Below are 14018 nucleotides of genomic sequence, written 5' to 3'. Positions count from 1 at the left end.
AGGCTGGCAGTGCTGTATTGTGTATATAACAGTATGGAGGGCCAAAGGTCCATTTACGTTAGTTCTATAAAATGGCATGGGTTCATTTCTTGCGCATAAGCAAGTGTGTGAATGCTGCATGACCATCTGGACTTATTGCATACATGTGATGGGAGCAGCTACTGGGCATAAGGCGTGACAGGACATGATAATGGCTAAGAGGAATATATGTTGTAGGAGTGGGCTCCAGGAATGGAAATCAACACCACTGGGGCATGCTGGTCTGTGGGTCATACAACCATACAAGGGCATAGGAGAGGCAAAGGGCCGTCATACCAACCCTGCACATGCACGTACACATACTACTGTATGTGGGTGTGTGCGTCTGTGGTGTTGGTGGAGGGGGTTGAAATGCCAGCTGGACAGTTTAAAAATAGTGCAGAGTGGAGGATTGCAACTGCACGGGACTCTAGGAACACATGACCATCAGTCCAGTAGTAATTCGCAGCAGATTTCTCCCTGCTTCGTGATGACTGATTAAACCATGAGAGAATGATGATTAAACTGAGTTGTCTCATAAGACCTTTACTCAGCTTTCTGCCACTATGAGACACCAGAGGCGACAGAGGGTGCGTGTGGTTTGTAGGTCAAGGCGATGGTGTTTATAAAACAGGCGCCACAGGGCCAGTAAACCGAAGAATATGGAGTCTTCTTTGGTGGAGCTTGCCAAGCTGATACGCAAGGGCCAGTGGGGCAGTAGGTTGAGTGTAGAAGGTGAAACGTGATGGGGATCAGAGTGCCAGGATTCAAAGAACACTGGAATGACCCCTGCTAATGCACAGAACACAGGAGAGGGATGAAGAACCAGCGGGAGGCTGCAGGAACAGCTGCTTGGTGGTGACCTCTCCTCCCCTCACAACACATCAGTACCCGTGCTCTTATTTCAATATATGTGCAAAACCAAAAGCATGCTAATGTGCACACATGAAACATCAAATATACTACAAAAATAATTTAATCTCATGAACAAAGTGGCTCTATCACCCTTAATGGAATCTCAGTTTGGATTAAGGTGGATTATTGGATTACAAGAGCCTCCTGGGAGGGAGGGAGAGAGGCAGGCTGGCAGGGACAAAAGATGGATAGCTGGCAAAGTGCTGTGAAAACACAGGAAGCATGCGCATGTCGAAATATTCTATTAATAAGTATGATTAACGTTTCACATCATTTTATAATGCAATAACGTCCTACATACACAGCATTTATATGTGCACATGTTGGTAAATAACATATATCTCATGTTTTTTTTTTCTGCTGTGCAATATGAAGTGATTTCCACCTCCATTCATTTATTAGGTTCTCCTTTGGGGTTTAGTTCTACAGTTTAAGAAATACACTTCTTTTCTTTCTTGATGCAAGCGTTTGCGTCCTCGTTTTCCAGTCGCAGTTATGATTATTTGACCCCTAACTTACAAGATTATCTTGTGACATGCATAAAGGTGACAGAAACATGGAAGCTAAAGCTGAATGTCTAATGACTGAGTGATTTTCGTGCAAACAATACTGACGTTACCCAAGGTACTAAACATTTTTCGTAAGAAAATCCCATAAAACATTGAGCATTATGTTTAAATCTTTAATCCTTCAGACTGTTTGTCACAAGATTCTTCCTTCTATCTTTTGGAATTTTACCGAGCCTACTAATACTCATCTGGGTCTGTGCAATTTCTTTCTCTCCTTCTTTCTGTTGATTCCACCACAGATTTCAACAAGATACAAATCTAGGTACTGAGATGACCACTCAAGAAGATTCCAGGGGCAATTCCTAAAACTCTGCTTCACATATGGGATAGTTGTCCTCGTGGAGGGCTTTATAATGACACAGTGTTTAGAGGATTCCAAGATGCCTGAAGTCAGCCCGAATCAGCCTGTTCGCGTGTAATCGTTTCATAGACCCTCCTCTGTGTGTGGCAGTGGCAGGATAGTGCTTATGTCAAATGTATGACTGATCCAAGCATCCTAACAGTTCCAGCTTGGTCTCAGTGCTCCCCAAAGAAGACTCGTAAAACTCAACAGATCATTCTTGCATATTCAAGTCAGTCTTTTTTATTAAACTTTTGATAAATTCAGAGTGGTGGCATGTCTGTCTACTTGGCTTTGTCCAACAGCGAAAGAAAATGAGCTTCGAGCTACATCTGGTGCAATACATGTATTGTGCATTGTTCCTGTTTGATAAGCATTAAACAGATATTTAACAAACATTACACAAAGCCTGGTCTGAACCCATTATTTATCATTGTTCTTGTCTTTATCTGATCCTCCTGCATGTATTTCTCAATTGTTATTATTTTTTTTTTAAAAAACAACTCTTTCTTGGGCTGCTACTGCATTGAATTCTATTTGTGATGGAAAAGTGTTGAGTTGCAACACTAAGTTGAAGCACTTAAACACAAACCCAGCTGTGTCTTGGCAGTCTTCTTTCAAAATGTCCACTTTTTGACTGTTTCGTCACCTATCTTTGGAGACAGCTCCTTCAAGCTCCTTTATTAAATTAAAATACTTTCATTGGCTTCATGATGCAATACTGATTTAACAGACATGGAAAGTTAAGCTGACTTGAACTTATAAGCATCAAACACAGTATTCAACTCAGTAGGCTCTTTTATGGACAAGAAGACCTGCAGAGTGTGAGTGAACATCACTTTACACACGCTTATACACAGTTTGGCAAAACTCTCACGCTAACCATTCATTTGTTCATACATATCCATGAAAGGAAACTTTTAAGTTAAGGCCCAGTGAACTTCTAAGCCATCGAAGAGGCTGGAGCTTACGTGACAGTGTGTGACTGAATAGGTGTGAGTGCATCTTTTCAACACTGGGTGAGTGGCCAGGAGCCAATCACGGTGAGAAAAAGCAGCACAAGATTGTCCGCGCAGGATAACTGGAGCATCCCGAAACCGCTTGTCACTGGGTCAGCAGAAGTCGACCAGCGTGTCTGCGCAAATTTGAGAAAGAGACAACAGAGCTACAAGTATACGAGTGAAAGAGCGAAAGGAGTGCATGTGTGGTTGTTTGTTAGCTGTATGGAAGTGAAACTGGGGCATTCTTCTCAGCTGAGCAGTGCAAAGAGGAGCTGGCAGCAGAAGTAGGCTAAACAAGCATCTCCAATCATTAAACAGTCTTTTGTTTATTGGAGGGATGAGAGAGGGGACAGGAATGTCCATGTGACAAAAACGTGAGAGCCAGTGCTCACACATAAGCTGACAAGTTGGTGTCCCACTGACCTCAAAAGAATGAAAAGAAAGAAGAAAGGAGAGCTTCTACTTTGCGTTTCTACTCTGACTATATGAATTCTACAATTCTGCCTGGCTCCGCAGTGTTTTGATTTTAAAAGGTCAGCACAGCCATCTCACTTGGGGCTGCCGTGGCTCTGCAGACACCAACGTGATTAAGCCGATTCTCACAAATGAAAGGGGGATTCCAGCTAAGGTCACATGCTTCCTGCAGGGCCACAGAAGCGGCCGAGCACTTTATGGATGACAAGCCTTACATGGTTTTTCTTTGTGTGTGGCGGTGTGTGCTATGTAGCACTGTGCAGTTTCTCAGTCAAAAGCAACCTGTGCGTGAGGCAGGCCTTTTCATGTCTAGTGTCACATGTGCAGGTGTCTGTGTGTGTGTGAGAGAGAGAGATGTGAAGTTGTTTGATCTTGGTCCTAAAAGCTTTTAAATTGAGTATACTAGCAAGCAAACTATTAACGCTCTTAAATATATATGAGGTGCATTAATAAATGATACCTAGTTCCTGTAGTACACATACGCACAAAACTCCATGTTCTTCTGCAGGTCATGGCAAACTTCCACCTCCTGAGGCCTGTTTTCCTGAGCTGAGAGTGGAAGTGACTTTGCACTCTCTTTGTCTGCTGGTCCATTAGAAAAAGCTGCATTGCATCGGAGCTGAACATGTCTGTGACAATTCACTGGAAATTCAACAGCCTTTTCTGTTCTCTGGAAAATAAGAAAGAAGGAGAGGATGTGGGAAAATAAATGGTCGGCTGGAGAAAGAGAACTCATCTGTTGTGTCCTCCAGAGTGTTTTGTTGAGCTTGACTGAGGTAAACCAGGTCAGGCGAACAACATACGGCAAATGTACTGAGATAAACAAACACACAGGCGGACTAACTGATTGGTAAGGGTTTTAAATCCTACAGATTATGTTCTAAGCCTAAAGTAAGATAGACTGTGTGTAAACAAATGCATTGTAGAGGTTCAGGGATGCAGGTAAATCAGGCTTCAATGAGATCATTTATAGATATAGGTTCTTGTTCCCTTACAATATCAGACAGACAAGAGAGAAGAACCATGAGAGAGCGAGAGAGAGAGAGAGATCATAAGAGGGCATCACAAGAGGTGACTGGGTGTGTGTTTGTGTGTGCGTTTGTTTGTGTGCAACAGTGGGGTGAGCTGGTTCAACAGGTCCCATGTTGGGTAGGGGGCTTGCGAGTGTTCAGGTGCTAAAATCCTATATCAGAGCCAGTGCTGACCGTGGGTCTATATCAAGAGTCGGCTTGGGTTTCAGCCCTGCAGCGGAGGATTATTCTGAGAAAGAGGGGTTCTAGCCAGCCTAAAATAACTGCTCCAAACTAGCTCTGACTTATACACGCTAATGAAGAACAGGGTGAGGAGAATGAAATGCAACAGGAGATTGACTTCATGCCCCTGAGGATTTCTTCCAGTAAGAATATTAAAAGAAGTGCCATGAAGGAAAAGACAGAGTCTGGGGACCGTTCTGGGAAAGAGTGGAGAGGTGGAAAATGTCAACATGCCAAATTGTGCAGATCTGTGCTCAGGCCAGGCATTCCTGATCATTGTAGACCAAGACAAACTTTGGGACGTTGGTGCATAAAGGCCAGATACCCTCCTTGTTTACAACCTAAAGTAGTTTCCACAAAAGTTAGAAGTTTGATTAGGGTGTATAATCTAAAAGAAAAACTGAATAATTTACTTACAATGTGGACTGATTATTTCAATGAAATTAATACAAAGAGGATAGTTTCTTCTATTTGCAACACTGTAGAAATGTTGGGGAAAACTGCAGCAGTTTTGAAATCAAAATGGTTGGCTCCCAGATTTCCTGCAGATCCCCACTCTGGGGCGATCTTTGCCATATTTGTCATCTCTTAATGCTGTTCTGCTGTCGAGCCAAATGGTCTCTCTCCACTTTAACTCGAAGGACTGGACATCCACGACTTTCAAAACGAATTTCTCATTTCTAACGTCACTTCAGCCCATCTGATATGAGCTTAGGTTCATCGAAGATCCTGTTTTTCATTTTTTTCCTGCTTTTGTGGATTTTTCAGAAGTGCTCCGGCGCTCGTGCAGTGATTTCAGATGACAACATTTCAGTTCTGGTTTCCAGCCTTGCACACAGATTCCTCTATATTCTCTGAAGCTTTTCACAAGATGATTTCCACTCAGAAACATTGAATTATTCACCTATTGTCACTTACCTCCTGCAATGAATCTTATTAGTTTTTTGTTCACCCTGTACAAACGTTTTTTAAACACATTGCTTACATGAAATTGAAAAAAACTTTTAACTTAAGATGTTTCATAGTTCTCTTTTAAGAGAACTATGTACTATTTTTTTTTTTTTGCATTTGTATGTGTTTATTGCTGCTGATCTGAGCTGCTGACTTGTGTTTAAATGATTTGAAAATCATTCCCCAACTTCTGGAAACAGGTTTGTAGTTACTGGGATATGAGAAGGTTGACACAGAACAAAGAGAAGAATGTGTGGTCCTGTGACACTCCCCCCCCCCACTGTAATGATCGTGTTGAAAAAAAGTGCTTGAGGGGAAGCTTAAGAATGTTTTGTTTTATTTTTGCAATTTTACACCCATCTCTCATGTACTTCATACCCCTGTCCAGGTGTAACTTATATCTGTGCGTGTGAGCATAAAGGTTTGTGTAGGTGATTTAAAAGGTATGTTCTACGTGGATGTCTGGGCTCTGTGAGGACATGTGATATGCTTCTCTTACATAACTGTGGATAATATGAGTGAAATGTGACCAATGCGAAAGTACACGGACCACTCTGTACTGGCAATTTGTTTCTCTGAGGGTTGGAGACAATGTGCTTAGGTTAAGCTCTATTATTTGATGAAATATGCGCTTCACATCAAATCAGTTCAGCCATGTTTAAATCTATAGGTAGGCTGCATGAAGACATTAATTCAAAGGCAAGGATTACTTAGTGGATTACAAGTGTTGCATCACGTGAGATCGAATAACTCGTCACAAAGCTGCACTTAGCCATGAGGTTGTTGTCAAGATGCAGTATACCTCATAAATAACATTTTTGGATTTTTGGCTCTGTATTAATAAGGACAGAAAATCCAGTAATTCATTAATACTTTTAATTCAGTATCTCTTCGGCAGTAGTCACAGTAATCCTATATTAGATTTTTGAAGATTTGCAAGGTGCACCTCACACATCAAGAACATTTCACCCGTCATAGAAGGCCCTCTTCAGCCAGTGAGGAGAGTTATATGTCCTCTGCTGTTTGGAGGTGCTTGACTAAATCTCCAAATCAAACTGGGCTAAGCACGGACAGTGTTGAACGGCACAGTGAGAATTTTAGGATTGGCCATTTTTGGATCTTAACTTCAAGTGTCTCTTTGACACTTTGAGAGCTATAATCTGCAAGAAGCTCTGGCCGTTTAAAGTTTCTAATAATGTGTCACTTCTATAGATAAACCCGCAAAAGCTTAGACTCACACACTGAAAACATTCCGTTGGTAGTCTTTCTTAATTGGCGACCTTTTAAAAACCTTGGACAAATGAACGGAGCAAGCTTCTCCAGTTGAAAAGAATTACAAGGAAAAGACCAAAGTGTGTGAGTTAGGTCATCACCTCTCCATTCTATCAATATGCTGAATTACACAGGAGTGTGTGCAGCATAGCAGTACACAGGATGACACGAAACATCTTTATTCTGATTACAGAAATTTTGCACACATGGCCTTGTTCAGATAAAGGCATCCTTTTTATTTAATGGCACTTTTTTTTAAATCAACTGCTCAACCCCTCTGGGAAAGTCAATGGGATCTAGAAGTGAGGGAGGGTCAGTTGAGTGCACTGTTTATAAGACAGCCTAACAAACCAAAGCACTGTTTAGAAGTGAAGTTCCCGACATTTTTCAAATTTTGATAAGAATTTTGATAAGAATCTGAGCACAGCTTGGCCTACAAACATGTGTTATCGACCGGCACATGGAAGCATTTCACTTGTGAATACTTTGCACCATCATGGCAATAAAGTTTAATCAACAAATAGTGCGTAAGTGCCATCTAAAAGCATGGTCACACCATAATTTATTCTAAAGGAGTGTGTTCCTGGTGGATAATCTTATCACAGACAAATGGTCAATGATAACGCAGTGCCCCACTTTAAAGCTTTATTATGTAGCACTCTGTATTCTCCTGTGTGACCAACACAATTCATCCACAGTGCTGACTCTTTATTATCGGCCAAGCATGTTTATGTACTAAAAATTAAGACTGATCTGCCACCTAGTGGTAAAATGGGGGTGTTGCAGTTAAGATCCAGATGGCCTACAGCCACTGAGGCCAAGCAAATTGTTTAACAATCAAAATATTGGAGCAGGATTAGAAAAAAATGACAAATGACACTTAAACGGAATTATTGTGACTCATTTGATGAATTAACTGATAAACTCCAGTTATATCAGCTGTGTTTTCCATCCTACCTGACCTATAGTCACACACAGCTTACATGTCGTGCTAATATTCAGTTGACACTGCACAGTGCCCTTGAAAATTGTCATCAGGCTACAGTTTAATTTTAAAAGTTAGACAATGCAACCGCCATATAGCTCCCCTTGTACAGATACTTCTCCCAAGGATGCCATTGTTTCATTAAAATATTTTGGAAAGGCCATTCAAGGTAAACACAAGAAATTTGTGCTAAAAAAATAAATAAAAATGGACCAGACTAAGTGAATAATTCCCTATAATCCCTATATAGACCAGTGAGCAGTGCTGGCCAACATGTCATTGGGGTCATCAGGTGGGAACGCTATGTGTGCCAAAAGCTATGTGTTTTTGGGGGAAATTTGAAAATGATGCAACCTAGCCGTAAATTACATTGTATCAGCAAATGACAATGCCTAGTTTTTAATGAAGAAAAGCTGAAAAAACGTATGCAAATTGTCAGCCTTTCCCAACCACAGCTTCTCCACATTCCCATAAGTTGTGGGTAAATTCGAATGATGGTTTGAACGATGGGGTCTCACCCTGTGAGAGAGCTGATTTATTTTTTCAGAATAATGCAAGCTGAAATGCCAGCGTAATACATCAGCTACTGGAAATCCATATACTGACTGTAAGTAAACGTGCTTGCATGGGTCACAAAGTTGGAAGATATCTGTGAGTCTACAGAACACCACACATGTCATGCGAGGCCATGCATGCTGTTTTTTTACATCATACCTAAAGCAAAATAACAGTATTCTGTAAAACCACAAGGTTTAGTGTTCGCACAAAGCGATATACATGTACACGTATCCATTAAGAAATGAAAACTATTGTGAAGTTTGATTGAAAGGTGATACTAAACGACAAGCTGTGGGGGCTCCCTGTGAGCTGAGTCAACTGGTCTACCTCCAAAAAGAGCTGGAATTGCCTTCACAGCTGATAAGGGTGCTTGGATAGCCCAAGTATTTCTAAAATCCTGGTCACAGTCCTGCTGCAGGTGCAATTCAAATGGCAGACTGACAGCCTTTTAGCCTTTGCAATCCTTTTAAGGCGATATTTGTGTTCAGCTTGACCAAAGTCTTAACATACAGACTAACAAAGTAAAGTTTTTAACCAACAGATATCTCTAAACTTCTATTACTTACTATTACTTACTTTTTGTTGTTGTTGCAAATTCACCTGAAACGTTTTGTTTAAATATGCAAATTACTTATTGTCTATGAAAATCTATACAAATATGCATCAATTCAGTGTCGAGATAAAAACATTGAGTAAAAGTGGGATGCACCTTTTTATTGGCAACCTGTTTTACAGCCCCTGTTGAGTACGTTGGTAAATTGTTAGTAAGTTTTTTTTTTTCCCATGTTACACCATGGAAACGAGAAACTGAAATTATTAAGAACATTCACACCGACTGACATAAGTGTCGAATAGACAAAGAGCAGACAAAAACACACCAAAATACATTCGACATTTTGTCCCCCACTGCTCTGATTGAAGGCTTGTCATGGAGGCGTATCGGCCAAATGTGTCGCCTTAAGAATCAAGTAAATTGAGAATAAATTAATAATAAATAAATAAATAATTTATCTCAAATTCGGAACAACAGCCTAAAAAACAGAAACGCCTTCACCTTGAAGTAACCTGTAGGACTCTGGGCACACATTAGTGGGTCTATTTTTGTCCCCCTCTCTGATAGACTATCACACTATAACGAGAGGGTCACTTCCTTCAAATGCTTGTAGGTCGACCGGTTTATGGCCCTTCATTTAGACCGCGCGAAACAAACAAAAACAGACATAAGTGTTTACTTTTTTGTCTTTTTTTTTACTAACTGATGGTTATTTTGCCTCTAAGTTGTGCTCTTAAATTTGTGGCACACTAACCAGTCTGTTATTATATAAATTTAGACGTTTCCTCTGTCGCACTTCTCCTTTAAGCGCTGAAAAAAAAACCCAGCCATGACGTCAGGAGTAAAACCTGCTGGGTGTCTGTCCACTGGAAAGTGAAGTGGCGTGCTGGTGGTAACAGACTTTTCTTCTGTTGTCTGTGTTTCGTTGAGTGTTTTTTGTCGTTTTTTTTTTAAACTTCGTTTGTGAGGTTTCACAATATCAATAGTGAAACCCAGCGCTGTAGCCAACTTAGAGGATGTTTTAGAAAAGTTCCTGAAGCGTTCTTTGAGGAACCGGTGGAAGGCGGACACCACCGGGGATGGATAAGCTAGCAGTTAGCTCAATTGTTAGCCGAGAATCATAGATCATAGAATAGGCTCGAGCTAGCATGCTAACAACCAGCTAATTTAGCATTTATCGGCTAACCAAGTGACTTTGTTAACCTGTAACGTCAGAACTACTACCGGCTAGTGCCCAGGCCTAGCTGCTCGGAGTTTACAGATTGTCAAAGGCCAGCTAACTCAGGAAGACTCGGTTTCTGTTCAAAGGGAAACGGCAGAGCGGTATTGTTGAGAGGTGGCGGCTGTTCATCTCTCAGCCTAGACTCTAAATATGCTGTCCAACGCTCAGAACCAACCACTGTTCCCAAACCCGACGGGTCAGCAGAACCCGGGAGGTCAGCAGAATCCCACGGGCCAGTTTGTTCCCTTCCACGCAAGACCCAACTTACAGATCAAGAAAAACGCGATAACAGACGACTACAAGATGACGAGCCAGGTGTTGGGTCTGGGCATCAATGGCAAAGTGCTCGAGATCTTCCAAAAGAAGACTGGTGATAAATATGCGCTGAAGGTAGGTTACAGCTCACAATAATGTCCAATTGTAGGCTTCTGAAGTTGTCTCAACACAGCACAAATACTGATGAAATAAACAGACCATGTATTTTAAATAACTGAATCGGTAAGTATAAGGATGGTGGTGATTTCAGAAAATATACCACAAAGTCACACGTATTGATATTGTTAAAACCTGAAATATGTTCTTTTCCTCCAGTGGTTGCCTTTTCTCCTATTGGTTTAGTGAAAACAAGCAAACGACAAAAAAAAACCCAGATCATCAAAGACCTCAAGCATTTAGAAATGTAGATGCTCACCTTTGTCAGGTTTGTTAAGACCTGTCATTGCAGTTTCTATTTAAGCATATGGTGGGAGTTGAATGTTTGAACACACTTACTCATATGTGACTGGTAGTGTAGTTGCCCCGTAATTGTAATGTTGATGGTAGTCAACACCCCTGATTACGTTCACCCATCTCTGCCAACATTACTCACACCAAAGCTTTATCAGATTATTGTCATTGGGTTTATTCTGACTGAAACTGCGTCCTTTTCTCAGCAGCGGTGTGTTTCTGTGAAAATCTGGATGCTGGATAATCTCTGCGATGTAGTTGACGGTCATTCTCAATTGGCTAAAATGCTTTTTTGGGTTATGCACCACATGACCCACTCTGATAGAACTATTACAAGTATACTGGCAGATGGTTTCAGCTGTCTCGGCTAGAGGTAGTGTAATTTGAAAATGAGAAAAGGCCTGGGGTTGGCTACAAAGTAACAGTACTGTATCATGAAGTACTTCTACTGAGATCACTTTCAGTGGTTATAAATAATTTATAAAGGACAAACTCCTTGACAGATACCCACACATCCTTGACAGATGTAGTTCTTCTGGATTATGGCAGAGATTGCACCGTGAGGTTAAGATAACTTTCACAAAATCATCCCAAAGTGAATCACTGTCTGGGAAAATCCTGTGTACTGGGTCAAGCAAGAAACACATTATCGGGACACAGTTTTATGCATTGAGAAGTTTCCAGTTCAAACCTGTCAGGGAATCATTGTTTCAGTGCTGCTAAACCTTGTAGAGATATTTTAAATGACTCTAAGCCTATAGAACACATACATTTGTCAATGTGCATGTAGGAGAAATAGATGGATGAAAAATTCAAATAACATTTAATGCAAAGTAGAAAAAGATTGATGAGAAAAACAATGGATTATCAGGTGTGTTGAAGCAGGGAAACATCTAAAACCTGCAGGATAGCGGCCCTCCAGGACCGACTTTAGACATCTCTGGATTATACGTACACTTTGTTTGAATGGCCCGTGTACTTATTGTCTTTGTAGTTATAATTCTTTTGTTGTCAGTTAACGGTGAGGTGTAAAACATTTGCTTAATGTTGTATACAATTTAAATGCAAATACGGCTGAATCAAGCCCGAGGTTAGCAGCTTTACATGATTTAAGCTGACTCTGCACTCATACTCTTTAAAAGGAAATGTTGTTATCCCAACAGATTGGCTCAGGATGTTATTTTTTTTTCCTCTGGGGTAACAAACAAACTGTTCCTCAGTCTGGCAGTATGGGAATTGATGAGCTTGCAGCGCTCTCCAGAGGGAAGGACAGTGAGAGTGTGGTGGCTAGTGTGTGCAGGGTTGTTGTAGACAGCTTTAAGAGATGTCAGCTTGGCTAAGATGGTGCAGCCGAAGACCCACTGCAGAGCATGTCTCTGATGCCTTGTTGGTGGTGCAGTGTCTGATGCTGTGGTTCCCAAATCAGACTCTTTGTTACAGTTGTAGAGAAATACTGCTTATGACATCCAGATCGGAGCTCCAGATTAATGGCGTTTGTCTTGTTCTCTGGCATGATGATAATCGCATCTCTATCAGATGCAATTAAGTTTATTTAAATGAAGATGATCAAAGTCTTGAGGTACAATCACAAAGTTGTTTATTATTACAAATACCTGTGCTTCTGTATGGTCATGAAGTTCGTCCATCAGTAGTGCATGAAATCAGTTACAGCTATAGTTCACAAGCTTTTGTCAATGTTGATATCAAACATCAGAATGTGGAAAACTGTCTGATCTCAGTGACTTTAACCATGGCAGCATTGTTGATGCCAGAAAGGCTGATTTCTGAAACGACTGTGGAGTCCGTTACACAAAGAACTTGGACAGTTTTCAAGGCAATGGGAAATCCTACTTAATATTTAGAATAATAAGACAATGAAGAGCTCAATGGATGTAGCTCAGGCCCCTCTTATTATTGAAAATATTTTTGATGGAGAACTTTGGATAGAATCATTATTATGAAATAGCCTTTGATTGTGACTAAGCAAGCAAGAGAATTGACTGGCTGTATACTTGCTGCATGCTACGTGAGGAAAATGTCACTGAATCGTTTTTTATTGCAATAACATTAGTTGGTCATCATACTGACTTCATGTCAACAACAATTCATCTTTCATCATAGGTTTATAGTATAGGCAATATGTCACATGACAGATGTGTCAAGTCAAATGTGTGATTTAGAAACCATCTGGAATATATAGAACACTATATTCCAGTAGGACTGGGCAATTAAATGCTCACGAGTTGAATCAAAATAAAATGTTATGTCAATCTCTCTGATGAGGCTTTCACATTTTTAGTCGATCCACAGATAGACTAATTGGCCTGATCCTGTGACAGCAGCCAGTGCGTCTGGTCATCACGTCAAAATACATACCTATTTATTACCGTGAAACACAGAGGGGACCCGGCGGGAAGCGTGAAAGCCGCGGTGAGACCAACCCTGAGCGTGTAGCTCCCAAACTGTTGAGGTTAATACATATTTATTAATCCTTATTCTGTCCAAAACAGTAATGTTTTGTTTTACTGTAGAGCTGTGTGCCGTGCATCTATTCAGCCCCTCTGTGTTTGGCGGATGGACCACACACCCGAGCTACATGTTCCTCCTTTCTATATGCACGAATACATCTAATCAATATGCGCGGAAGTGAGACTTGTTGAGTTACACTGTTGCTATTTGAATGCTTCTGTTGCCACATTTGAGTTGTTTTGAATAACTTCTTCTAAAGATGGCACCTAGGAAAAAACCCAGTAACTTCAGGCTGCCTGTTCCCACTGCAGGCAGAGAGACAGAAGAGCTCATGCTATTGCGTGCTTGCTCCAAATATAGATATGGAGAAAAATGGAAGATAATTTACAACGGTATGCAAGTACAACAGACTTAACTGCAGTCTTTTGAGTGAGTGCAGCAGCCTGGGAGCTGGTAAGGAGTTATAAAGGCATTATGTTGCTTATGTAATGATTTGTAACGTAAATAAGAATTTAACTGCAAAAACTTGAGTATAGTTAGAAGGTACATCGTGACACATGCACGTTGACGGGCTAATCAAATTCTATATTGTGGTTCAGATCGAGATTGAAAATGATATTATCCAGCCTTATAATCCTGCTAGAAAATATAGCTCTGTTTGTTTCGCTCAGATGTTGGAGCTGAAGGAACTTCACAAGTAGAAATACACAGA

The 14018-nt window shown here is 40.8% G+C and overlaps 1 protein-coding gene across 1 annotated transcript in view; it reads left to right on the top strand.

Annotated features, from left to right (window-relative positions):
* Positions 1 to 9818: 9818 nt before the first annotated feature.
* Positions 9819 to 14018, top strand: part of mapkapk2a (MAPK activated protein kinase 2a) — a 33016-nt gene continuing 28816 nt past the window's right edge. The window contains exon 1 of the mRNA XM_072382441.1: positions 9819 to 10501. Within this exon, the coding sequence (XP_072238542.1) occupies positions 10262 to 10501 (240 nt within the window). The 5' untranslated portion in view covers positions 9819 to 10261. The remainder of the gene's footprint in view (positions 10502 to 14018) is intronic.

The sequence above is a fragment of the Leuresthes tenuis genome, unplaced genomic scaffold, assembly GCF_036924035.1.
Source record: "Leuresthes tenuis unplaced genomic scaffold, fLeuTen1.0.hap1 SCAF_3, whole genome shotgun sequence".
Taxonomy (NCBI): Eukaryota; Metazoa; Chordata; class Actinopteri; order Atheriniformes; family Atherinopsidae; genus Leuresthes; species Leuresthes tenuis.
The sequence above is the reverse complement of the archived record's forward strand: the minus strand, read 5'-3'. Positions and strand labels throughout refer to the sequence as shown.